We start from the raw sequence: 26,783 nt of genomic DNA, 5'->3' as shown, positions 1-26,783 counted from the left end.
AAAACACACAGCTAAACATCACATTCAATAGTGAAAAACTGAAAGCTTTTCCGCTAAGATCAGGTAAAAGACAAGGATGTCCACTCACACCACTTTTATTCAACACAGTAATGGAGGTCTGAACTACAGCAATTGGACATGAAAAAGAAATAAAAGGCATCTGAACTGGTAAGGAATTAAGAAAACTGTCACTATTTGCAGATAACATGTTACTATACAGAGAAAGCCCTAAAGACTCCACCAAAACACTATCAGTACTGATAAATGAACTCAGTAAGTTGCAGGATACAAAATTAATACACAGAAATAAGTTGCATTTCTATACACTAATAACAGAGCAGCAGAAAAAAAAATTAAGAAAACAATTCCATTTAAAATTGGACCAAAAGGCCTGAAATGTAAATGGGTTAAATGTCCCAATCAAAAGACACAAGAGTATCAGATTGGATAAAAAAGCAAGACCCATCGATATGCTCTCTGCAAGAGACTCATTTTAGACCCAAAGACACCTCCAGATTGAAAGTCAGGCGATGGAAAACCATTTATCATGCTAACAGACATCAAAAGAAAGCTGGGGTGGCAATCCTTATATCAGACAGATTAGATTTTAAACCAAAGACTGTAATAAGAGATGAGGAAGGACACTATACCATAATTAAAGGGTCTATCCAACAAGAAGATCTAACAATTTTAAGTATTTATGCCCCTAACATGGGAGCAGCCAATTAGATAAGCCAATTAATAACAAAATCAAAGAAACACATCAACAGCAACACAATAATAGTAGGGGACTTTAACACCCCCCTCACTGAAATGGACAGATCATCTAAGCAAAAGATCAACAAGGAAATAAGGGCTGTAAATGACACACTGGAACAGATGGACTTCACAGATATATTCAAAACATTCCATCCCAAAGCAACAAAATACACATTCTTCTCAAGTGCACATGGAAAATTCTCCAGAACAGATCACATACTGGGTCACAAATCAGGTCTCAACCAGTACCAAAAGATTGGGATCATTCCCTGCGTATTTTCAGACCACAATGCTTTGAAACTAGAACTCAATCACAAGAGGAAAGATGGAAAGAACTCAAATACATGAAGGCTAAAGAGCATCCTACTAAAGAATGAATGGGTCAACCAGAAATTAAAGAAGAATTAAAAAATTATATGGAAACAAATGAAAATGAAAGTACAACTGTTCAAAATCTTTGGGATGCAGCAAAGGCGGTCCTAAGAGGAAAGTATATAGCAATACGAGCTTTTCTCAAGAAACAAGAAAGGTCTCAAATACACAACCTAACCTTACACCTAAAGGAGCTGGAGAAAGAACAGCAAATAAAGCCTAAATCCAGCAGGAGAAAAGAAATAATAAAGATTAGAGCAGAAATTAATGAAACAGAAACCAAAAGAACAGTAGAACAGATCAATGAAACTAGGAGCTTGTTCTTTGAAAGAATAAATAAGATTGAAAAACCCCTGGCCAGACTTATCAAAAAGAAAAGAGAAAGGACTCAAATAAATAAAATCATGAATGAAAGAGGAGAGATCACAACCAACACCAAAGAAATACAAACATTTATAAGAACATATTATGAGCAACTATATGTCAGCAAATTACACAATCCAGAAGAAATGGATGTATTCCTAGAGACGTATAAACTACCAAAACTGAACCAGGAAGAAATAGAAAACCTGAACAGACCCATAACCAGCAAGAAAATTGAAGCAGTAATCAAAAATCTCCCAACAAACAAGAGCCCAGGGCCAGATGGCTTCCCAAGGGAATTCTACCAAACATTTAAAGAAGAATTAATACCTATTCTTCTGAAACTGTTCCAAAAAATAGAAATGGAAGGAAAACTTCCAAACTCATTTTATGAGGCCAGCATTACCTTGATCCCAAAACTGGACAAAGACCCCACCAAAAAGGAGAATTACAGACCAATATCCCTGATGAACATGGATGCAAAAATTCTCACCAAAATACTGTCCAATAGTACGTTAAAAGGATTATTCACCACAACCAAGTGGGATTTATTCCAGAGCGGCAATCCACAAATCAATGTGATACACTACATTAGTAAAAGAAAGAACAAGAACCATATTGTACTCTTAATAGATGCAGAAAAAGCATTTGACAAAGCACAGCATCCTTTCTTGATTAAAACTCTTCAGAGTGTAGGGAGAGAGGGTACATACCTCAATATCATAAAAGCCATCTATGAAAAACCCACAGGAAATATCATTCTCAATGGGGAAAAACTGAGAGCTTTTTCCCTAAGGTCAGGAACACGGCAGGGATGTCCACTATCACCACTGCTATTCAACACAGTACTAGAAGTCCTAGCCTCAGCAATCAGACAACAAAAAGAAATAAAAGGCATCCAAATCAGCAAAGAAGTCAAACTCTCACTCCTTGCAGATGATATGATACTTTATGTGGAAAACCCAAAAGACTCCACCCCAAAATTGCTAGAACTCATACAGGAATTCAGTCAAGTGGCAGGATATAAAATCAATGCACAGAAATCAGTTGCATTTCTATACAACAACAACGAGACAGAAGAAAGAGAAATTAAGGAGTTGATCCCACTTACAGTTGTACCCAAAACCATTAAGATACCTAGGAATAAATCTAACCAAAGAGGTAAAGAATCTGTACTCAGAAAACTATAGAACACTCATGAAAGAAATTGAGGAAGACACAAAGAAATGGAAAAACGTTCCATGCTCATGGATTGGAAAAACAAATATTGTGAAAATGTCTATGCTACCTACAGCAATTTGTATGGAACCAGAAAAGACCCCGAATAGCCAGAGGAAATGTTGAAAAAGAAAAGCAAAGCTGGTGGCATCACAATTCTGGACTTCCAGCCCTATTACAAAACTGTCATCATCAAGACAGTATGGTACTGGCACAAAAACAGACACATAGATCAATGAAACAGAATAGAGAAATCAGAAATGGACCCTCAACTCTATGATCAACTAATCTTCAACAAGGCAGGAAAGAATGTCCAATGGAAAAAAGACAGTCTCTTCAACAAATGGTGTTGGGAAAATTGGACAGCCACAGGCAGAAGAATGAAACTGGACCATTTTCTTACACCACACACAAAAATAGACTCAAAATGGATGAAAGACCTAAATGTGAGACAGGAATCCATCAAAATCCTTGAGGAGAACACAGGCAGCAACCTCTTCGACCTCATCTGCAGCAACTTCTTCCTAGACACATGGCCAAAGGCAAGGGAAGCTAGGGCAAAAAAGAACTATTGGGACTTCATCAAGATAAAAAGCTTTTGCACAGCAAAGGAAACAGTCAACAAAACTGACAGAATGGGAGAAGATACTTGCAAATGACCTATCAGATAAAAGGCTAGTATCCAAAATCTACAAAGAACTTATCAAACTCAACACCCAAGGAACAAATAATCCAGTCAAGAAATGGGCAGAAGACATTAACAGACATTTCTACAAAGAAGACATCCAAATAGCCAACAGACACATGAAAAAGTGGTCAACTTTTTTGGCATCGGGGAAATACAAATCAAAACCACAATGAGATACGACCTCACACCAGTCAGAATGGCTAAAATTAACAAGTCAGGAAATGACAGATGTTGGTGAGGATGCAAAGAAAGGGGAACCCTCCTACACTGTTGGTGGGAATGCAAGCTGGTGCAGCCACTCCGGAAAACAGTATGGAGGTTCCTCAAAAAAAAGTTGAAAACAGAGTTACCCTAATACCCAGCAATTGCACTGGGTATTTACCCCAAAGATACAAATGCAGTGATCTGAAGGGGCACCTGCACCCCAATGTTTATAGCAGCAATGTCCACAACAGCCAAACTATGGAAAGAGGCTAGATGTCCATCGACAGATGAATGGATAAAGAAGATGTGGTGTGTGTGTGTGTGTATATATATATATATATATATATATATATATATATATAATGCAGCCATCAAAAAAATGAAATCTTGCCATTTTCAATGATGTGGATGGAACCAGAGGGTATTATGCTAAGCGAAATAAGTCAATCAAAGAAAAACAATTATCATATGATCTCACTGATATGTGGAATTTGAGAAACAAGGCAGAGGATCATAGGGGAAGAGAGGAAAAAAATGAAACAAGATGAAACCAGAGAGGGAGACAAACCATAAGAGACTCTTAATCTCAGGAAACAAACTGAGGGTTGCTGGAGTGAAGGGGGTGGGAGGGATGGGGTGGCTGGGTGATGCACACTGAGAAGGGTATGTGTTGTGGTGAGCGCTGTGTATTGTGTAAGACTGATGAATCACGAACCTGTACCCCTGAAACAAGTAATACGTTATATGTTAATAAAAGAAAAGAATAAAAATAAATAAATAAATAAGTAAAAAGGAATAAAATGCCTAAGTATAAACTTAACCAAGGAGGTGAACAACCTATACTCTGAAAACTATACAACATCAATGAAAGAAATTGAAGAAGACAACACAAATGAGAAGATATTCTATGCTCATGAATTGGAAGAATTAATATTGTTAAAATGTCCATACTACCCAAAGCAATCTACAGCAATCTGTATTCAATGCAATCCCTATCACAATACCAACATTTTTCACAGAACTAGAACAAATAATATTAAAATTTGTATGGAATCACAAAAGACTTCAAATAGCCAAAGCAATCTTGAGAAAGAAGAACAAAGCTGCAAGTATCACAATCCCAGAATTTAAGAGATACTACAAAGCTGCAGTAATCGAAACAGTATGATACTGGCACAAAAACAGACACACAGATCAATGAAACAAAATAGAGAACCCAGAAATAAACCCCTACTCATATGGTCAATTAATCTTCGACAAGGAGGCAAGAATGTACAATGGGAAGACAGTCTCTTCAATAAGTGGTGCTGGGAAAACTGGACAACTACATGCAAAAGAATAAACCAGACCACTTCCTTATAACCTCATAACCATGCACAAAAATAAACTCAAAATAAATTAAAGACCTAATTGTGAGACCTGGAACAACAAAACTCCTAGAGAAGATAGGCAGTAATTTCTTTGACGTGGGCCATAGAAACATTTTTCCAGGTATGTCTTCTCAAGAAAGGGAAACAAAAGCAAATATAAACTAAGGGGACTACAGCAAAATAAAAAGCTTTTGCATAGCAAAGGAAACATAAAAAAAACCATCAATAAAACAAAAAACCTAATGAATGGGAGAAAATATTTTCAAATGATATATCCAGTAAGGGGTTAGTATCTAAAATATATAAAGAACTTGCACAATTCAACACAAAAAAACAAATAATCCAATTAAAAAATAGGCAGAGTACATGAATAAACATTTTTCTAAAGAAGACATACACATAGCCAATAAACACATGAAAAGATGCTCAACATCACTCATCATCAGGGAAATGCAAATCAAAACCACTAAGATATCACCTCACACCAGTCGGAATGGCTAAAATAAAAAAGACAAGAAATAATAAGTATTGACAAGGATGTGGAAAAAAGGGAACCCTCATGCACTGTTGATAGGAATGCAAACTGGCATAGCCACTGTGAAAAACAGTATGGAGGTTCCTCAAAAAATTAAAACTAGAACTACCCATATGATCCAGTAATTCCACTACTGTGTATTTACCCAAAGAATATAAAAACACAAATTCGAAAAGATATATGCACCCCTATGTTTACTGCAGCATTATTTACAATAGCCAAAATTTAGAAGCAGCCCAAGTGTCCACTGATAGATGAATGGATAAAGAAGACGTGCTATATATACACAATGCAATATTACTCAGCCATTAAAAAGAATGAAATCTTGTCATTTGCAACAACATGGATAGATCTAAAGAATGCAATGCTAAGCGAAAAAAGCCAGTCAGAGAAAGACAAATCCCATATGACTTCACTCATATGTAGAATTTAAGAAACAAAACAAATGAACATAGAAAAAAAGGGAGACAAAAAAAACCCGACTCTTAACTACAGAGAACTGATGGTTACCAGAGGGGACATGGGAGTGGGGGATGGGTGAAATAGGTGAAGGAAATTAAGAGTACACTTATCTGCCGGCTCCCCCCTGACGTCAGCCTCGCGGTTCCATTTAAGGCCCCTCCCGCGCTCAGCTCCGAGTGTCGGAGCCGCTGCCGCCAAGTCCGGATCCAGCCTCGCGCGCCGCTGACGCCCGCCCGCCCAACGTGCACTCCCAATTCCTTTTGGTTCTAAGTCCAAAATGGCAACTCTCAAAGATCAGCTGATTCAGAATCTTCTTAAGGAAGAACATACCCCCCAGAATAAGATTACAGTTGTTGGGGTTGGTGCTGTTGGCATGGCTTGTGCCATCAGTATCTTAATGAAGGACTTGGCAGATGAACTTGCTCTTGTTGATGTCATAGAAGACAAACTGAAGGGAGAGATGATGGATCTCCAGCACGGCAGCCTTTTCCTTAGAACACCAAAAATTGTCTCTGGCAAAGATTATAATGTGACTGCAAACTCCAAGCTGGTTATTGTCACAGCTGGGGCACGTCAGCAAGAGGGAGAAAGCCGTCTTAATTTGGTCCAGCGTAACGTGAACATCTTTAAGTTCATCATTCCTAATATCATAAAATACAGCCCAAACTGCAAGTTGCTTGTCGTTTCCAATCCAGTGGATATCTTGACCTATGTGGCTTGGAAGATAAGTGGCTTTCCCAAAAACCGTGTTATTGGAAGTGGTTGCAATCTGGATTCAGCCCGGTTCCGTTACCTAATGGGGGAAAGACTGGGAGTTCACTCATTAAGCTGTCACGGGTGGGTCCTTGGGGAGCATGGAGACTCCAGTGTGCCTGTATGGAGTGGAGTGAACGTTGCTGGTGTCTCTCTGAAGAATCTGCACCCTGACTTAGGCACTGATGCAGATAAGGAACAGTGGAAAGAGGTTCACAAACAGGTGGTTGACAGTGCCTATGAGGTGATCAAACTGAAAGGCTACACTTCCTGGGCCATTGGACTGTCTGTGGCAGATCTGGCCGAAAGTATAATGAAGAATCTTAGGCGGGTGCATCCAATTTCCACCATGATTAAGGGTCTCTATGGAATTAAAGATGATGTCTTCCTTAGTGTCCCTTGCGTCTTGGGACAGAATGGAATTTCAGATGTTGTGAAGGTGACTCTGACTCCTGAGGAGGAGGCCCGTTTGAAGAAGAGTGCAGATACACTTTGGGGGATCCAAAAGGAGCTGCAGTTTTAAAGTTTTCTAATGTACCACTTCACTGTCTAGACTACAGCAGGATTTTAGTTGGAGGTTGTGTATATTGTCCTTATTATCTGTTACTCAAGTAATATTAAAATGGCCTAAGAAAAAAACGTCAGTTTCCTAAAGTTCCAAATAGCAATGGTTCACCAAACCCTGCCCCTGTATCCTGATGCTGATGATATCTGTCTTTGTAGCCCTAAATGGGTTAACGCAAGTTAGCCCCACCGTCTCAGAGGCACCATGGCCAGAGCTGCGGCTGCTCTTCACACCGGATGTGTGTTTACTGTGTGTTCTGTCACTTCGGGTTCCTTCCCCCAACACCCAACATGCCTAGTCCGTCTTTTCCAGTCAGTCATGTCCTAGGATCCAATGTATAAATTCAATATTGCATGTATTGTGCATAACTGTTCTAAAGGATCCTACTTTGTGTACCATGTATGTCAGAATATAGTGTACATGGCCATATAATGTAAAAAGACAACGCAACCAACTAAGTGTCATACCAACTAAAATACCAAATAAATTTTGAACAGTGACTCTCAAAAACAAAAAAAAAACAAAAAAAAAAACAAAAAAAAGAGTACACTTATCTGGATGAGCAATGGATAATGCACAGAATTGCTGAATCACTATATTGTACACCTGTAACTAAGATAACACTGTATGTTAACTATACTGGATTTAAAAATTTTAAAAAAGAAAAAAAAAAAGCAAGGCTTAAAAGGATCAAAGTGATTCCAAGTAACTTAACTGTACAACACAACAATCTGACACTATATAAAGGAATTCAGCACTCTAATAACATAAAATTCACAATCAACAGAGAAAGAAACTGGGTGGCTGGGGATCAGGGATTGTAGGAAAACTTGTATTTTATTATAGATCTTCCAACATCTTTTCAATTTTATACCTTATGTCTACACTACCAATCAAATAAAAATCATTAAAAAATTAAAAATTTGAAGTATTTGTCATTTTTTAAAGGAGTGAAATCAGAATATTCTTATTCTGTATTAGCACATGATCAAATGGATACAAACAAAACAGAGAGCTCTTGTAGATGTGATTCTAAAATAGCCCCGCCATGTATCACCTCCAGATGGTAAGTTCTATTGAAAATCTGGAGTTCAAGCAGATTCTAACTTCCATTAAGTTCCAAAAGTGTACTTTAAAAATCTATTAACCAGAACCCTGAACATATTTTCCCATAGAGACAATGCTAGGCTGGTCTAGAAAAGCCTATTTCACCCATGATGTATCTCAAGTGCAGTCCTATACAAAAGAGCACTGTAAAACCCCAATTAAAAAAAATTTGGAGGAGTATTCAGAATTCCCCTTTGCAGGGGCTAAAAGCATCCTTCCCTCTATATCCCTGACATTAGGAACAGGGATTCAATTCCTACCTCCAAAGTCTCCCCTGACTCCAAGCCTCTCTCAGTAATCCCAAGAAACTCAGGTTAGTGCAGGGACCAAAATGAAGTGAAGGCAGACAAAAAGCATGCAAGGGGCTGGAGGAGATTAACTGCACATGGACTCCTCCTAAGTCCATAAAAAACTTAGGCAAGCCTCTCAGCCTTAGTTCCCTGTCCTTTATTTTGAGGCAAGATGGCATGGTGAACGGGATACCTGGGTGGCTCAGTCAGTTAAGTGTCTGCCTTTGCCTTCGGCTCAGGTCATGATCCCAGGGTCCTAGGATCAAGTCCCGCATCAGGCTCCCTGCTCAGTGGGGAGCCTGCTTCTCCCTCTGCCTGCCACTCCCCCTGCTTGTGCACTCTCTCTCTCTCTCCTCTCTCTCTCTCTGACAAATAAATAAATAAATAAATCTTGGGGGGGGGAAGATGGCATGGTAAAGGAGTTAGATGGGTTTAGGTTCCAATGTCAGCTTTGAAGCTTACTGAACTGTGTGAGCATAGGCAACTTAACTATCCTCACTGAGTTACAGTTTCCTTAACTATAAAATGGGGATGACACCCCCATTGTTGTTCAAGCTTGTTATATAAGGACAGTCACAAAATATGGAAAGTATCAACTGCACTAGTAGTCTCATTGTAGGTCCTCAAAAAATGGAAGCTGGTAATCTGCTGTTACTTCTTCTGAGGACCTCAGAGATTCTGGCCTGCTCTCCCTCCTACTAGTAGCGCCTGTCCCTTGAGACAGACTAGGAGTCTCCAAAAACTGTTGTTAACAGAAACAACATAAAACCAGGGAAAACATGGTCCTCTTCCCCACTCATACAAATGAGGGTGCAAATGACAGACAAATGAATACATCAAGTACTAACATGTCAGAGGAATACAAGTCAACGCGTTTTACTGATTTCATCATGGTACCCAATAATGAGGGTGGCTGTAGAAGCAGTGATGGTAGAAGGGTTCAGGAGAACAGTAGGAAGCAGAAAGCAAAAAGGCTATGGCAACTGCTCCTTCCCCCTCCCTCTTTTTACCCATGGCAATGGCAAAACCTATAGGCACAGCAAGGTGAAAAGCAAGAACTGGGGGCTAGAGTGGCCCTAAGTAACTAATGACTTACAATGAAATTTTACATAGTATAGAAGCTTTTAATTTAATATACAGAATTTGTAGGAGAGAGAAATACAAAGAATCACACCATCTAAGCCCAAAGAAACATCTAACTTGGGGTGGTTTTTATTGCATGCTGAAATCTTTTTGATAAGGATTACTTACTCAAGAGAAACAATAAGAAAATGTGATTCAATATCCAATTTTCCATAAATTGCTTTCTAAAATATAAAATACATGCAATGTACGAGCCAAGGTTAAAAGAAAACCCAAAGAAAAAGCTCTTTGGTAATTCAAGTCACATCAAATTAAGTCTTCTAAAATACAGGAAACAGAACCACTGGCCTGGAAGGGACTTTCAGAGGCAGCTCCAGCCTCCAGGCAAATTGAGACCCAGAAGAACCAAAATGGTTATTGACCAGGCTCCTATGGGATATTCAATCACCCAAACCAACACAGGAGCATGTACAATACAAGAAAGGATTTATATCTTCAAACTTAACAAATTCTCTCTGCCAACTGAAGCATTTTCTCATCTTCTTCTTGGATAAGACATGACTGACAAGTATTCTCTTAATCAAAATGTCCTACAGACTTAAAGACAGTCATTAAAGTTATCTCTCAATTGCTTTCTGGCTCATGGAGCATTTATTCAGAAATCGTATTCTTTATTTCTAACCATTTTCATTTCTATCTTGACTTCTTTAAGTTCCATATATCCCTCCTTAAAACAGGACACTAAAGAGGCCTTACTAATTCCAAGTATAATAAAAAGACTACTTCCTAGTTCTAACAAGATTTGTTAATTGATCCAAATTCATAGGCTTTTAATATACAGTAGTACCTGGTTTATTCAATCTAAGATGCATTATAAATCCCAGTTACATCAGCTGTTTGCATGTAGTGAGAACTCTCTAAATTTGGACTGAAATAAACCAGGATCTTTCTGTCCTGCATCTGTGCTTTGCAATGTTTCTTCTAATTGAATTTTTTTTCTTCTTCTTGGTTTTTTTTTTTTTTTGGTGAATTATGGAACTGAATCAAGAATATTACTCAAATTTAAGGTTATATCTACTCTCTCCCTTATTTATATAGGCAATAATCACAAAACAAACTTAATAGGTCTACCATCATTCCTTATTTAGCTCAAACCAATGCCTTATCATCATCCTAGCATCTCCTAGATTCCAAGGTAAATGTATATGATATTTGCCAGGCTTATTTACTCATTTGTTGTGATGCAACCTAATCAACCAAAAATATTTTTAATAACTAAATGGATGCTTGAATGTTTTTATGAAATTTTTGTTTAAATGCAAGATTTCAGAAAGGTGATACAACCTGTGAGAGCAATTTCTTCAGAAGCTGTGCGATGGCAGGATCCTCCGGTGGAGGGCAGTCAGGAAGAGAACCATTTCGTTTCTTCTGGCGCATGTGAAGATGTCTGAACAAGCTAGTAATATCTTTAGACCTCAAAGCATAATCAAATATAGAACGACTTACTGGCTCTTTTAAAACACTGAGTAGGACAAGTTTCCTTTCAATCTATATTAGGAAAATAAAAAGAATTAGCCAAAGACACAACATATAGTACAGTTATTTTCATATTCAGTAAATACAACCTGTGCAAAGTTAATATAGGTATTTATTTTCTAAAAAACGGGCGAAATCAACATCTGCAATTTTTGCTTAGAAGAAAAAAGAATACTAGTGACCTTTAAGAGCTAAGGTTTTTCTTTACATAGTTAGCATGTGAGTACACATATGTGTATTCCATACTGGAAGAATAATAGTATATACCCAGGCTAGAAAAATTTAGAAAATGACAGAGACTTTTTCTGGATGCCAAAATGTCAGATGATCTCCTAGATCAAAAGTACCTGGAGCTCACAGGTCTAACAGCCAGCAGGTACTGACTGAGAAAAGATGCTCAACAGTCACAGGGCTGCCCAGCAATCATCACGTTTCCCAGTAGATTCAACCCCTTCTTAAAAAACATTACTCTCTCCACAGAGTTCATGAAATCCTTCCTTTTTTTATCCCCAAAAACACCCTCCTTGTCAATGGATATATAATAAAAAGGATGAGCATACTAACCACAACGAAGAGCATTTTCTTTAGACATATTTAACTACCTGATAAGCTGGCCAGTGCAAACCAGCATAAAAGGGTATCTTTTGTCTAATTCAAACTGTAGAAAGGCAGATTTATGAAGCATATGGATAATTAGGCTCTCAACTCCCAATCCTAGCCTTTCAAAAAATAAAGCAATGAAAAAAGAAAAAAAATATGAGCCCCATATTGGGTACTGAGATACTACTAAAATATATATATCTCCTGAGAAATATACATATATTCCTGAGAAAACAAAGAGTGGTGTAGATTTCTAAAAAACCACCTAATGTCAGATTTTTTTTTAATGTTAGATTTATTACAGTAAACTACCACTAAGTTACTACAAATGAATGCAATTTTTAATTCCCAGGGATACTTTCTCCACATTGTGTTATAAGTTTCATGAACAAACTTCTAAATGGAATAAGTAACCAAAAGTAGTGAGAATCCCTAGACCAGATTTCCAAGAAAATTTATTAAACTTTAAAAGAAATTGGGGTGCCTGGGTGGCTCAGTCAGTTAAGCATCTGCCTTCAGCTCAGGTCATGATCCCAGGGTCCTGGGATCGGGTCCCGCATCGGGCTCCCTGCTCAGTGAGGAGCCTGCTTCTCCCTCCGCCTGCCGCTCCCCCTGCTTGTGTGCTGTTTCTCCCTCTCTCTGTCAAATGAATAAATAAAATCTTTAAGAAAAATAAAAATATAAAAAAATTTTTTAAATAAAAGAAATAGAAAAGGCTGGGGCACTGCCTGGCTGGCTCAGTTGGAAGAACATGCAACTCTTGATCTCGGGGTTGTGAGTTTGAGCCCCATGTTGGGTACTGAGATACTACTAAAATAAATAAGCTTTTTAAAAAAATTAATTAATTAAAAAGACATATTTTCTAGTAATATTATCCATCTTTCATATATATGTGTATATATAAATTGCTAAGATAAAAATTAAAAATTCTACAAACTATGAAACAAAGAATGATGATCCCCAAAAATGGATGAATCTCTGGGGAAAAGGATGGAAGGCACAGCCAAAGCCTCCTCATTTCCAGAATATATCCACGATCATTTTCTCCAACCAAGGGAAAGGTGCATTGGAATATAAAAGTGGCAGAAGCTAGAAGCATGTGAATTTGCAAAAGGGAAATAGAGTTTTAGTAAAAAAAAAAAAAAAAAAAATTCAGAATATTTTAATAGCCAGAATCATCTCTCAACAGTTCACTCAATTTAGATTATTTTTTGATAGCTTTCTAGGAAGATAAAGCATGTCAGTGCTGACAAGTTGGGTAAATAACTGCTTTATACAAACCAAAAACCTGAAATTTATGCTATGGGAAGAGAGGAGGGGGGCACAAGTCATTAGATTTAAAAAAAAAAAAAAAAGATTAAATCAGATTTTAAAAGATTAGATTAAAATAATGAAAAAGAACAGAAAAAAAAACCAGAACCAGTTACTGGTCCAAAGAAAACGAACATCTGTAAAAGGCTTTTTCCAATTTATTATAAATGCTGACTTCGGCTAAAATCAGTTATACTTTTTACAATAAAAGTAGAGGCCCATCAATATTTCCACTGTATTTCACTTTAATAGCACATGTTTTACAACACTGCACATAATAAAGCATGAACTATTGAGTGCTACATTATGCATAAAATGATGTATAACACAACAGTCTCTTGAACTTTTCTCACCTTCAATACTGTTTGTTCCATTAACATTAACTAGCTTAAAGGAATGTGAAAATGCTGTAGCCCAATTCAATCTTTAAAAATTTAAATAAAAATAGGACTTTCTAAACCTTTTTTTTTTAACGGGCACAATTTGGAGAGGACTGAGGCCAAGTTGGAACAAGCATACCTGTATTATTGGTTGAGTAATATATGGGTCTAGGTAAGGCATCAGTTTGCAGTATACATCAGCTGTACTTATTTGATGAGCTACCACTGTGATAAATCCTACAGCACCATAGCGTATCCATAGATTGGGATGACACAGAAATGGGGCTAAACAGGAAAAGAAAAAGGTATGGATTTAAACCATGTTTATCCAATTGGGATAAACAAATTTTCACTTTATAACACAACTGATAAAGGGATTGTACCCCAATGTTACTATCAGCTGTCTTCACATACTCAATTATCCTATGGCATAAACTCAACTCAACATACTAATATTATAATATTCTCTATCATACACAACAGCAATAATACCATAAAAGAATTTTTAGAGCTATTTATCTGACATTCTTTTAAATGAAAAGGTTTGATAAAATCTAATACAACATTCATAAATTCATTCACAAGGCATTATGAATAGAACTAAAGGCAGAAAATATGATGCCCATTCTTAAAGAGTTTAAAATATAAGATTAGGGACGCCTGGGTGGCTCAGTCGTTTAAGCGTCTGCCTTTAGCTCAAGTCATGATCTCAGGGTCCTGGGATCGAACCCAGCATCGGGCTCCCTGCTCAGCGGGGAGTCTGCTTGTCCCTCTCCTTCTGCCCCTCCCCCCAGCTTGTGCTCTTTCTCTCTTTCTCTCTCTCTCGCTCTGCTCTCCCTCTCTCAAATAAATAAAATCTTTAAAAAATAATAAAAATTTAAATATATATATATAATATTAAACCAGAAAAGTAAATGAATGTCTTTTCACCCCTTTTAACTATCTTGTGTATTACACTTAAAAATCAATGACTTCAACTAATCAAAGTAAGATTTAGAATAAAATTAAAACTTTTAAACCCGATTTAGAATAAAACTTCTAAAAGAAAAAATACGTATGTATACATATAATTGTTCTAAGTATGCTAAAACATCAGCATTTAGAGGATATTAATTTTACAAGAAATGTAGGGTAATAGAGAAATAAGAACACTGTCATATGCCAATATTACTTATATAAAAGAGAGAAGGAGAAAAAATTTGTTCAAAATATCCGTCTCCGAAGTTCTCCCATTTCCAACTCTTTTAATTACACATGAAGGAGGTTTTGATTATTTCATAAGCACCATGCAGCCTCTGATACAACAACAAAGGAGGGCTGGTAGTTTCCCTTTGACAACAGGCAAAATGAGGACTGAAAAATACCGAAGAACCTCCAGAAAATAGCTAAACCCAAAATGACGTGGCAGGAGTTAGGCACTGTATGAGCCTGAACTATTGGTCCCAATTCTTTACATTATCTCTGTTACACAACCACACTCTTTGCCTTGTGCTCATGGTATACAAAGGGTACTTTTCTGCCTCTTGCTTTTAGCTCAGTCATATCAACCTGCTCTGGCCAATGGGATATTAGCAGATATAACACTAACAGAGACCTGAAATGTGCTACATAGCTAGGCTTGCTGTCTCATGCTTCTGCCATCACCTAGAACATAACCCAAAAAACTGCTGCCCATCTAACATGGGACCCAGAATGAGACAGATGGGTCACTCTCACTACAATCTGGAGATACAAAGCCTAAAGCAGAGCCACCCATACAGCCCACACATTCATGATGAGAACTTTACTAAAGCATTCACTGAGATTTTACGGTTGACTGTCGTACAGCATCACTGTATCAGTAAGTAGCTGATACAAAGAACCTCAAACACTCAAGAGGATTTCCTATAAAACAGTGTACTTGATCTTTTCTCTATCCAATACATTCCAATTATATGGGAACAAGCATGAGGGAAGGGGAGTATGCATAATACCTAAGTGGGAAGAGTGTAGTTTTTTTTCAAAACTGTCAAAGAAATCATGATGCCATTATCACCACCACCATTCCCTTTAGTAATAACTATAACAGACTACACATAAAAACAGAACAACAGAGAGATGTATACAGTTTATGTTTTAAAGGTGTTTCTAAATTACTAAAAATTGTTTGTTCTTTGAAATAGTTCAAAATGCCAACGGATAATTTAGTTGATTTTTTTCAGCAAAGCTTTGTCCCCCCACAGATAGTACCCAAATTCAGTTCCAGTTCTAAGGGAGTTCCTTATCCAAGAAGTTGTACCATATTGAGTTTATTCTATACCTAAAGATAAAGATACATTTATTTTGATGCTAAACTAAAGATACAGAGTGTCCCATATGTTCGTCCTATGATCAATGACAAGAAACAGCAGAACACAGAAAAATCTCTGTAAAATTTGAGAAGAGGGATAAAAACTATATTTATGATGATTTTTGCTTAAAAATTGATAGACATCCATTTTTCAGATAAATCAAATGCTAATTATAAGCTACATTAAGTCTCAAAAAAAGTTTCCAAGTAATTAGGCAACAGAAAAAATGTATTATATGAGGGGTGCCTGGGTGGCTCAGTCGGTTAAGTGTCTGCCTTCCGCTCAGGTCATGATCCCAGGGTCCTGTGATGGAGCCCCACATCGGGCTCCCTGCTCAGCTCCCTGCTCTCGCTATACCCCTCCCCAACAACTCATGCTCTCTCTCTCTCTCAAGTAAATAAAGTCTTTACAAAAAAAAAAAAGAAATTATATGAAATTAGAACATACACGTAAATATTTATATACAGAGAATATTCATTAAAATAAGGCGGATCAAAATCAAAGGCAAGAAAAACTTGACCCATAAAGGTAATGCCACTTTCATAGGAGAAAAAAGAAAGCACTATGTGAGAATTCAGGAAATGAAAATGAGCAGGAAAACATTCCATATAGCATGATATGCATGTTAAGAAAATACATTTTCTCCTTAATATTATTATGGAAAACACTGCTTTCTATATCTGCCCTTACACTACACAGCACTCCATAGCTTATATGAAAAACCAAAAACAATTCAGTGTAATCGAGATTCTCATCATGATTGTGGTACCAATACTCAACAATTTCTAAAATTTGTAATTATTTTGAACATATGCATAAAAAATTCAAACCAAATTAAGATTATAAACTAAAAGAACAACTATAGATATTAGAGTGTAAAATAAGAAACCTCCATATAAATTTTCCACAAATATTTTTTAAAAAGCTACATTCATGCCTTAAAAATTTCCAGAAATTTTGGATGCCTCGGTGGCTCAGTTGGTTAAGCGTCTGCCTTCGGCTCGGGTCGTGATCCCGGGGTCCTGGGATCGAGCCCCACATTGGGCTCCCTGCTCCACGGGGAGCCTGCTTCTCCCTCTCCCTCTGTCTGCCACTCCCCCTGCTTGTGCTCTCTCTCTCTCTGACAAATAAATAAAACCTTAAAAAAAAGAATGTTTAAAAAAAAATTTTTTCCAGAAATTTTATACATCTCTACAAGCTACTACCTACTTTCTCAACAATCAAAATAAATCATAACTCCTTTGTCTTTTTTCTCTGAGGACTGCCTCAAGAATAACCTATAACCAAATCCAACCAATTTTGGCTTTCTATTAATTTTCCTTGGCAAAGCATTTAGCAGCAATTAAGCATTTTATCCAAAAAAGGCAATTTTCTAAGATTTCATGTCCTCTCAAGACAGAGCCAACTTAGTATCTTATATTGCTTACTATCTTAAAATGAAGTGATAAGAAGACTAAAAGTTCCAGATATTCTTAATTTTAGAAAGTGTCGTATTTATTTGTTTGCCCTTATTCTGAATTTTAAATTGAGGGAAATAGGCTAAGTACTATAAAGGTTAAACATTAATTCTTTTCATTGGTTAATAAAATTGTTAACAGTAGTAACTTCAACACTATGAATTCTTAGGTGGCAACCAGTGCAATGGCAGATGTCATAGACAATCCTGTACATTCAATTTCAACTTCCTGACTAGTGGTCAATTGTTCAAAAAATAGGTTGACTCTCCAAAGCAGTTAAAGACTTTATCTACATCATGTTAAAAACGAAACAAAACAAAACAACCTAGTTTTCAAGTTAAAGACTTATCTACAGATAAAAACAAAGAGCTATTTCCCAAGCTGGGCTAGAGGACCAAATGACCTTGTTTGTTTGCCTGCCTGTCTCTTGTATACATGCAAGCATACGTGAACATGCACGTAAGTGTGCACACACACACACACACACGGGACAATAAAGTTGAAAATCTGACTCTATATTGCCTAGAACTTTTACAACGCTCTCTCATTTGTTATTTCCCTTAAGACACCCTTAATTTTCTATTTCTAATTTTAAGAAACAGAAACTTACCAATATCACTGGCAAATTCATAGACGTGGGGTTTTTGCAGCAGCCCTAACTGGCACATACAGGTAAGGGCATTAAGAGCTTTAACAATAACAAATTCCTCAGCATCACTAAGACCTTGTTGCAGCAGGGGTTTGAGAATTGAGGAGCTCTGCCAACCAACATACGCAGCAACACCTGAAAGAGAAGCAACATCACATGATTATTCTATACCTGAAAGTACAAATGCCATTAAGTTAAACAATAAAATTAATCAAAACCCAAATATATTGAGCAACAATCCAGGATAGGCCATCGCACTTCCTACTCAGCACAATATATGAAAAAGATCCATACCAAAGCAAATCACCAAGAAATTCTGGAACACCAAGGGAAAAAAAAAGATCTTACGAACTTAGAGATAGAAAAATATGTCCCCTAAAAAGGAAAGAGGAACAATGAAAACGATCTTCACAAAATAATCTTTAGCAACAACGGAGGCTAGAACACAACAGAGCAAGACCTCCAAAGTTGTGAAATAAATTTTACACTTAAACTGCCAATAAAATAAGAGAACAAAAAAAGGCATTTTAAAACATACAAAGACTATCCAGGTTAACTTCCCATGCAACCCTACCTAAGAAAGTTTCTTGAGGATGTTCTTCAGCAAAATAAAAAAAAAAAATGCAGAATATACAAAAATGACAGATACAACCCAGGAATTCAAGGGGATAAACTGATAATAGCTAGCAAAGATTCAGAAATCTATCAGCCAAATTAGAACAAAAAGCCAATAAATTTCAAAAATGTTATCAAAAAGAAAAATGGAATAGATTACAAGCAATAGGTAAAACTGGTAAGAAAGAGGCTTGATATTACAGACAAGGTAAAGAAGATGTATTACTTTCTTTCGAAAGGAAAACAAAGGAATCTGAAAGTCCAGAACAAACAAAAAATTGTTCAAGAAAATAATGGTATAAATAAAAAGTAAATTAAAATGTGCAAAGTCCTTAATAATCTGCAGAAGACAGAAAGAATCCACTGATGACATCCTAAACATTTTCATCAAGTGATAAAGGAGTCATGGCATTAGAACTGTGGGGAAGCAAATATAGTACACTACTTGGTTCTAAAGTCAATAAAATTTACACATAATCATGTAAATTTTGCTTTGAAATTTCAGAATCAGTCTATACAAGCACAAGACTTTATTATGACTACAGAACAAAATATAAATATTATCAACTATGCAATGCATTTGCTAGTTGAACTGTCAATCAATAATTGGCAGAAAGAACCTACCAACAAGGAAAAGGAGAAAGAGAAAGGGGCACTCATCTCCTTGTAGTCCAGAAGTAGATCAATAAGAAGGAGGTTTAATTATTCAAAGTTATAAAAACAACACAGAAAAACTAAAGCACTGAAAATAGTGATCTACATCTCAAAAACAGAGGGGAAGAGAGATCAGGAAATGGTATGAGTTAAAACTTCATGTGGCATAGGGGAGCCTCGGTGGCTCAGTTGTTAAGTGTCTGTCTTCAGCTCAGGTCGTGGTCCCAGGGTCCTGGGATAAAGCCCCACATCGGGCTCCCTGCTCAGCGGGAAGCCTGCTTCTCCCTCTCCCTCTGCCTGCCTCTCTGCCTACTTCTGCTTTCTCTCTCTGTCAAATAAATAAATAAAATCTTTAAGAAAAAAAAAAGGGCCAAAATAATAAATAAAAAATTCACAGAAGAAGTATGAATGAGTAATCAACATGAGAAATTTTTCACCTCCACAAATAAACACAGAAATATACATCAAAACAAGTTATCATTTTACCATACCAACAGGCAAAGATTATGTGAAACCTATTCCATGCTGAAGGGTATGCAGTAGGGTCAAACGATGCTGATCAGAATGGAAAATGATACAATGTTTTTTGAAATGCTTATAAAATGTATCAGGAGTTTTAAAAATATATTCATATTCTTTAACCCAATAATTAAAATTTCAGACTTCTATCCTGAGAAAATAATCAGAAGCAAATATTTATGTAAAATATTATCTCTATATGAAAGGAAAAAATGAAAATAATTTAAATATCCAAAAGTGATAAATTTTGGTAAAACCATATAATGGACTATCTTCATCTATTAAATTATGGTTTCAAAATAAATTTTTTTTAAGATTTCATTTATTTATCTGACAGAGAGAGCACAAGCAGGGGGAGCAGCAGGCAGAGGCAGAGGGAGAAGCAGGCTCCCCGCTGAGCAGGGAGCCTGATGTGGGGCTCGATCCCAGGACCCTGGGATCATGACCTGAGCCGAAGGCAGATCCTTAACCAACTGAGCCACCCAGGCACGCTGGTTTCAAAAAAATTTTAATGACATGAGAAAATGCTTAGAATATGTCACCAGGAAAATAATTAAAAAATAATAAGATTAAGAAGTAATATAATACATACATAATACTTCTGTGCCCAGCACTACTACATATGTTAGTTCATTTTATCTTCACAACAGATAGGTACTATTATTTTTCTTAAGATTTTATTTGAGAGAGAGAGCACACGCACGCGTGCACGCATAAGCAGGGGGGTGGGGGGGCTCCCCGCTGAGCAGGGAGCGAAGTGGGGCTTGATCCCAGGACTGGGGATCATGACCCAAGCCAAAGGCAGACGCTTAACCGACTAAGCCAACCAGGAGTCCCCAGATAGGTACTAGTGTTATTCCCATTTTACAAATACAGAAACTAAGGAAAAAAGACATTAAATGATTTCCCCATCAACCACAACTAGTAAATGACAAAGCCAGAACATGAATCCAACAGTATGGCTCCAGAATAGAATACCTACTCTTAACAGGTACACAATAGTGCCTCATGACATATATGACAAGATGGCAAAAATGGAATGGAAAGAGGAGAGAGTGACCTATAGAATTAAAACACCAAAACATTTACAGACGTCATAAAGGACTATAAGATTAGAGGTGATTTATTTTCTTCTTGGTTTCTTTATTTTCCAAATTTTCTACAGCAGGGGCACCTGGGTGGCTCAGTCGTTAAGCATCTGCCTTCAGCTCAGGTCATGATTGGGATCGAGCCCCACATCGGGCTCCCTGCTCCGCGGGAAGTCTGCTTCTCCCTCTCCCACTCCCCCTGCTTGTGTTCTCTCTCTCGCAGTCTCTCTCTGTCAAATAAATAAATAAAATCTTTAAAAAAAAAAAAATGTTTCTACAGCAAACATATATTACTTTTATAAACAAAATACAAACAATGAAAGTTATTTGAGAATTAAAAACATTAAGGCATGATTCAAAATACACATGAATTGATCAACAGATGGAAGTTCTAAGCACCACCTTTTCCACAAAAAAGAAATAAAAATAAGATTTGAAAGAAGAAAGCAAGAAAGACAAAGATGTGAGAAGCAAAGTATAAGAACAGAGTTAGAGGAGTCTGAGATGAATCAATAAACTAATACAAACAGTGGAAAAAACCATCAACAAAACAAAAAGGCAACTTTCTGAATGGGAAAAAATATTTGCAAATGATATATCCAATAAGGGGTTAATATCCAAAATATATAAAGAACTTACACAACTCAACACCAGAAAGACAGACAATCCAATTACAAAATGGGCAAAGGACCTGAATGTGGAGAAAAGAGAATCCTTATGCACTACTGGTGGGCATGTAAATTGATACAGCCACTATGGAAAACAGCATGGAAGTTCCTCAGAAATTTAAAAATAGGAATACCATATTACCCAGCAATTCTACTTCTGGGTATATATCCAAATAAATGAATTCAGGCTCTCAAAGAGACATCTGTACTCCCATTTTCATTACAGCATTATTTACAATAGCCAAGATATGGAAGGGACCTAAGTGTCCATCAACAGATGAAAGGATGGGGGCACCTGGGTGGCTCAGTCGTTAAAAGCATCTGCCTTCAGCTCAGGTCATGATCCCAGGGTCCTGGGATCGAGCCCCACATTGGGCTCTCTGCTCAGCAGGAAGCCTGATTCTCCCTCTCCACTCCCCCTGCTTGTGTTCCCTCTCTCGCTTTGACTCTCTCTGTCAAATAAATAAATAAAATCTTTAAAAAAAAAAACAAAACAGATGAAAGGATGAAGAAGATGTGGTACATATATACAATGGAGTATTACTCAGTCACAAAAGAGTGAAATCTTGCCATTTGTAACAACATGGATGGACCTAGAGGGTATTATGCTAAGTTAAACAAGTCAGACAAAGACAAATAACATACAACTTCACTTATATATGGTATCTAAAAAACAAAATGAAAAATCAAACAAAACAGAAACAGATTCATAAATACAGAGAACAAACTGGTGGTTGCCAGACGGAAGAGGGGTGAGGAGACGGGTAAAATAGGTGAAGGGGATTAAGAGGAACAAACTTCACTATAAAATAAGTAAGTCATGAAATGTAAAATACAACATAGAATATAAACAATAATATTGCAATAACTTTGTTTGGTGACAGTAAGTACACTCACCGTGGTGAGCATTTATAATATATGTAAATGTTGAATCACTGTTGTACACCCGAAACTAATATATTATATATCAATTATACATCAAAAATTTTTTAATTTTTTAACTATAAAGATGTCTGAAAAGAGATCAATAATCTCCAATAGTAACAAAGCAAGAACAGCATACAATTCTGAAACGGAGAAAAGGATCCTTTTCTCCAAAACATTATATGGCAGCATTTACAGAAATATCAATACTGTTGCTATATGAGTTTTTCTTTTTTTATTTTTTGGGAAAAAACCAAAGGCAAACCTTTTAGCAGTTACTTTCCTAGATTCTTGGGAACCAAAATCTATACCCTACAGCTTTCTGCAAATACATGAGAAAGTTCAGATACCAGTGAAGCTTTCCAATATGCAGAATAGTTTTTCAATCTTTTAAGCTAACAGACAAGCTGTTACAAGCATGTGCAAAATGATACAAAAAAAGGTTAATTGGTAACCATAATAATATGGCTTTGGCATATACTATTTCATAACTGAATTAGAAACAAAGGAGAAGTAACAACTGACACCACAGAAATCCAAAGGATGATAAAACTGTAAAGAATTATATGCCAACAAATTGGACAAACTAGAAGAAATGGATAAATTCCTAGAAACATACAATCTTCTAAAAGTAAATCAAGAAAAAATAGAAAATCTGAACAGACCAATTACTAGTAATGAAACTGAATCAGTAATCAAAAAACTCCCAAAGAGGGGCACTGAGAGGTGGCTCAGTCTGTTAAGTAGCTGACTCTTGGTTTTGGCTCAGACTGTGTCTCAGAGTCCTGGGATTGAGCCCCAAGTTGGGCTCCACGCTCAGCATGGAGTCTGCTTATCCCTCTCCCTCCCCCCTGCCCCTCTCCCCGCTCATGCTCTCTTTCTAAAATAAATCAATAAAATCTTAAAAAAAAAAAAAACACCACCGAAAGAACAAAGTCCAGAACCAGATGGATTCACAAGTGAATTTTACCAACCATTCAAAGAATTAATACCTATTCTCCTCAAATTATTCCAAAAAAAAGAAGAGGAAGGAAAGCCAGCACTACCCTGACACCGAAACCAAAGACCAAGGAAAAAAAAAAAAGAAAAAAGAAAACTGTAGGCCAATATCTATGATAAACATACACGTAAAAATCGTCAACAAAATATGAGCAACCCATTCAATGAGCATTTAACAATACATTAAAAAAAATCATTCACCACACACGATCAAGTGGGATTTATTCCAGGGATGCAAGGATGGTTCAGTATTTGCAAATCAATACATCACATTAATAAACCAAAGGATAAAATTATATGGTCACCTCAATAGATGCAGAAAAAGCCTTTGACAAAATTTAACATCTGTTCATGACAAAAACTCTCAACACAGTGGGTTTAGAGGAAACATACCTCAACATAATAGAGGCCATATATAAAAAACCCATAGCTAACATCATACTCAATGGTGAAAAACTAAGAGCTTTTCCTCTAAGAACAGGAAGAAGACAAGGATGTCCACTCTCACCACTTTTATTCAACATAGTAATGGAAGTCTAAGCTGCAGCAATTGGACATGAAAAGAAAAAAGGTATCCAAATTGGTAAGGAATAAGTAAAACTGTCACTATTTGCAGATAACATGATTCTATATACAGTAAGCTCTAAAGACTTCACCAAAACACTATTAAAATAAATAAATTCAGTAAAGTTGCAGGATACAAAATACACAGAAATCTTGCCATTCTACACACTAGCAACAAAGCAGCAGAAAGAGAAAGTAAGAAAACAGTTCTATCTGCAATTGCACCGAAAAGAATAAAATGTGTAGGAATAAATTTAACCATGGAGGTGAAAAACTGGATTTTGGAAACCATAAAACATTGATGAAAGAAACTGGAAGATGATACAAATGGAAAGATACTGTATGCTCATGGGTTGGAAAAATATTGTTAAAATGTCCATACTACCCAAAGCAATCTACAAATTCAATGCAATCCCTATCAAAATGCCAACATTTTACACAGAACCAGAATAATATTAAAATATTTATAGAATCACAAAAGACCCCAAATAGCCAAAGCAATCTTGAGAAAGAAGAAGAAAGCTGGAGCTATCACAATCCCAGATTTCAAGATATACTGCAAAGTTGTAGTAATCAAAACAGTATGGTACTGGCACAAAAACAGACACACAGATCAATGAAACAGGATAAAGGGCCCAGAAATAAATCCACACCTATGTGGTCAATTAACCTATGACAAAGGAGGCAAGCATATACAATGGGAAAAGTCAGTGTCTTCAATAAATGGTGCTGGGAAACCTGGACAGCTACATGCAAAGAATGAAACTGAACCACTTTCTTAAACCATACACCAAAATAAACTCAAAATGGATTAAAGACCTAAATGTAAAACATGAAACCATAAAATTCCAAGAAGAAAACATGGGCAGTAATTTCTTAGACGCAGGCCATAGAAACATGTTCTAGATATGTCACCTCAAGCAAAACAAACAAAAGCAAAAATAAACAATTGGGACTACACCAAAATCAAAAGCTTCTGCAGTGAAGGAAACCATCAACAAAACTAAAAGGTAACTTAGTGAGTGGTAGAAAGTATTTGCAAATGATGTATCTTACAAGGAGTTAATATCCACCATGTATAAAGAACTTCTACAACTCAACACCCAAATAAATAATCTGATTAAAAAACTGGGCAGAGGACCTAAACAGACATTTTACCAAAGACGACATGCAGATGGCCAACAGATACATGAAAAGATGTTCAACATCACTAATCATCAGGAAAATGCAAATCAAAACCACAATGATACATCACCTTATACCTGTCAAAATGGCTAGAATCAAAAACACAAGAAACATCAAGTGTTGGTGAGGATGTAAAGAAAAAGGAATCCCTGTACCCTGTTGGTGGAAATGTAAATTGGTGTAGCCACTGCAGAGAATGGTATAGAGGTTCCTTAAAAAATTAAGAGAAATACTATATGATCCAGTAATTCCACTACTGGGTATTTACCTAAAAGAAAATAAAAACTCTAATTTGAAAAAATATATGTACCCCTATGTTTACTGCAGCATTATTTACAACAACCAAGACATGGAAACAAGCCAAGTATCCATCAATAGATGAATGGTAAAGAAGATGTGGTATATCTATACAATGGAATATTACTCAGCCACAAAAAAAGAATGAGATCTTGCCATTTGCAACAACATGGATGGATCCAGAGGGTATTATGCTAAGTGAAAAAAGTCAGAGAAAGACAAATACCATATGATTTCACTTATATGTGGAATCTGAAAAACAAATGAACAAAATAAAAAATTAACACTTTGAAAAAAGTAGAAAAAAAACTAATTTTTCACACATTTTCAGTTTACACAAAGCATAGCCTGCAAGCTTTAATTTTCTGCCTAATTAAATTGATTTTCATTCACACTTGTAGCTTAACTGTTATTTTCTGATTGTAAGTTACTTTCTGATGCATGTTTACTATAAAAAATTTGACAAATATCAAAAACATAAATAATCACCTACAATCCCAGCCCCAGAGATAATCACTATACAAATCTTAGTATATCCCAGACTTCTTTATAAACATATTTGTTATATTACCTTATAGAACCAATACTTTGGTCACTTCAATAGTATTTCATGGTACTTTCCCAGGTCATTAAATATTCTTTTAAAACATTGTTTTTAATGACATGATATTCCTTCATATGAATGAATCACAATTTAATTAACCAATCCCTTGATTAGCTAAGATATTTTTATCATCCAAAAGCAGCATAAAGACAGAAACACTAGGAGCTCATTTCATTATTAATAAAATTGGTAGTCTTGTCACCTATCTTTCAGACCTCACAGAAGTACTATTTGAGAGAACAATTCAAAATCTTAAAGATATATTTTAAAACAAATGGTAAAACATACCAACTATACTATCAAAAAAAGCTCCACGAAGATGCCAATCATTCTTATCATTTAGGAAAGTGATCATGTGGGACAATAAAACATCATTGGCTTTCTGACGTCCAAAGAATACGCATAGCCGTGTTATTCCATTTTCCATCAAGGTTTGTTTCACAATATTTTCAGGGTCACTTAGCAAAGTGACAACTTTCTGTTGGACCATTTCATGTAAGGCTTGCAGCTCTAAAAAAAAATAAAATAAAATAAAGATAGGATCAGTTTTTTTCCCCCAAGATATAGACGTAGGCTTCTTTCTTACTCCTTGGAGGAAAAAGAACAATTAGAGAAGCCACTATAAAAAGTCTAT

At 36.3% G+C, this 26,783-nt stretch overlaps 2 protein-coding genes across 6 annotated transcripts in view; one reads left to right on the top strand and one right to left on the bottom strand.

Annotated features, from left to right (window-relative positions):
• Window positions 1–26,783, bottom strand: part of PIK3R4 (phosphoinositide-3-kinase regulatory subunit 4) — an 83,239-nt gene that overhangs the window by 38,431 nt on the left and 18,025 nt on the right. For all 4 annotated transcript variants that reach the window (XM_036092546.2, XM_078071879.1, XM_078071881.1 and 1 more), the window contains exons 6-9: window positions 26,438–26,659; window positions 17,994–18,167; window positions 13,736–13,881; window positions 11,114–11,317 (exon numbers count right to left, since the gene is read on the bottom strand). In XM_036092546.2, coding sequence (XP_035948439.2) covers window positions 11,114–11,317; window positions 13,736–13,881; window positions 17,994–18,167; window positions 26,438–26,659 — 746 coding nt within the window. The remainder of the gene's footprint in view (window positions 1–11,113; window positions 11,318–13,735; window positions 13,882–17,993; window positions 18,168–26,437; window positions 26,660–26,783) is intronic.
• LOC118535911 (L-lactate dehydrogenase A chain-like) lies at window positions 6,128–7,789 on the top strand. 2 transcript variants are annotated; one of them, XM_036092555.2, is made up of 2 exons: window positions 6,128–6,935; window positions 7,205–7,789. In XM_036092555.2, the coding sequence occupies exons 1-2, from the start codon at window positions 6,249–6,251 to the stop codon at window positions 7,337–7,339; spliced, it is 822 nt and encodes a 273-aa protein (XP_035948448.1). In that variant the 5' UTR covers window positions 6,128–6,248; the 3' UTR covers window positions 7,340–7,789. The 2 variants fall into 2 exon arrangements, with proteins under 2 accessions (XP_035948448.1, XP_035948447.1); XM_036092554.2 differs by having other exon boundaries at window positions 6,130–7,789.

Source organism: Halichoerus grypus, chromosome 1 (genome assembly GCF_964656455.1).
Source record: "Halichoerus grypus chromosome 1, mHalGry1.hap1.1, whole genome shotgun sequence".
NCBI classification, from domain to species: Eukaryota; Metazoa; Chordata; class Mammalia; order Carnivora; family Phocidae; genus Halichoerus; species Halichoerus grypus.
The sequence above is the reverse complement of the archived record's forward strand: the minus strand, read 5'-3'. Positions and strand labels throughout refer to the sequence as shown.

Coding starts and splice junctions, on each gene's coding strand:
- LOC118535911 (XM_036092554.2), top strand. CDS start 6,249: ATGGCAACTCTCAAAGATCAGCTGATTCAGAATCTTCTTAAGGAAGAA.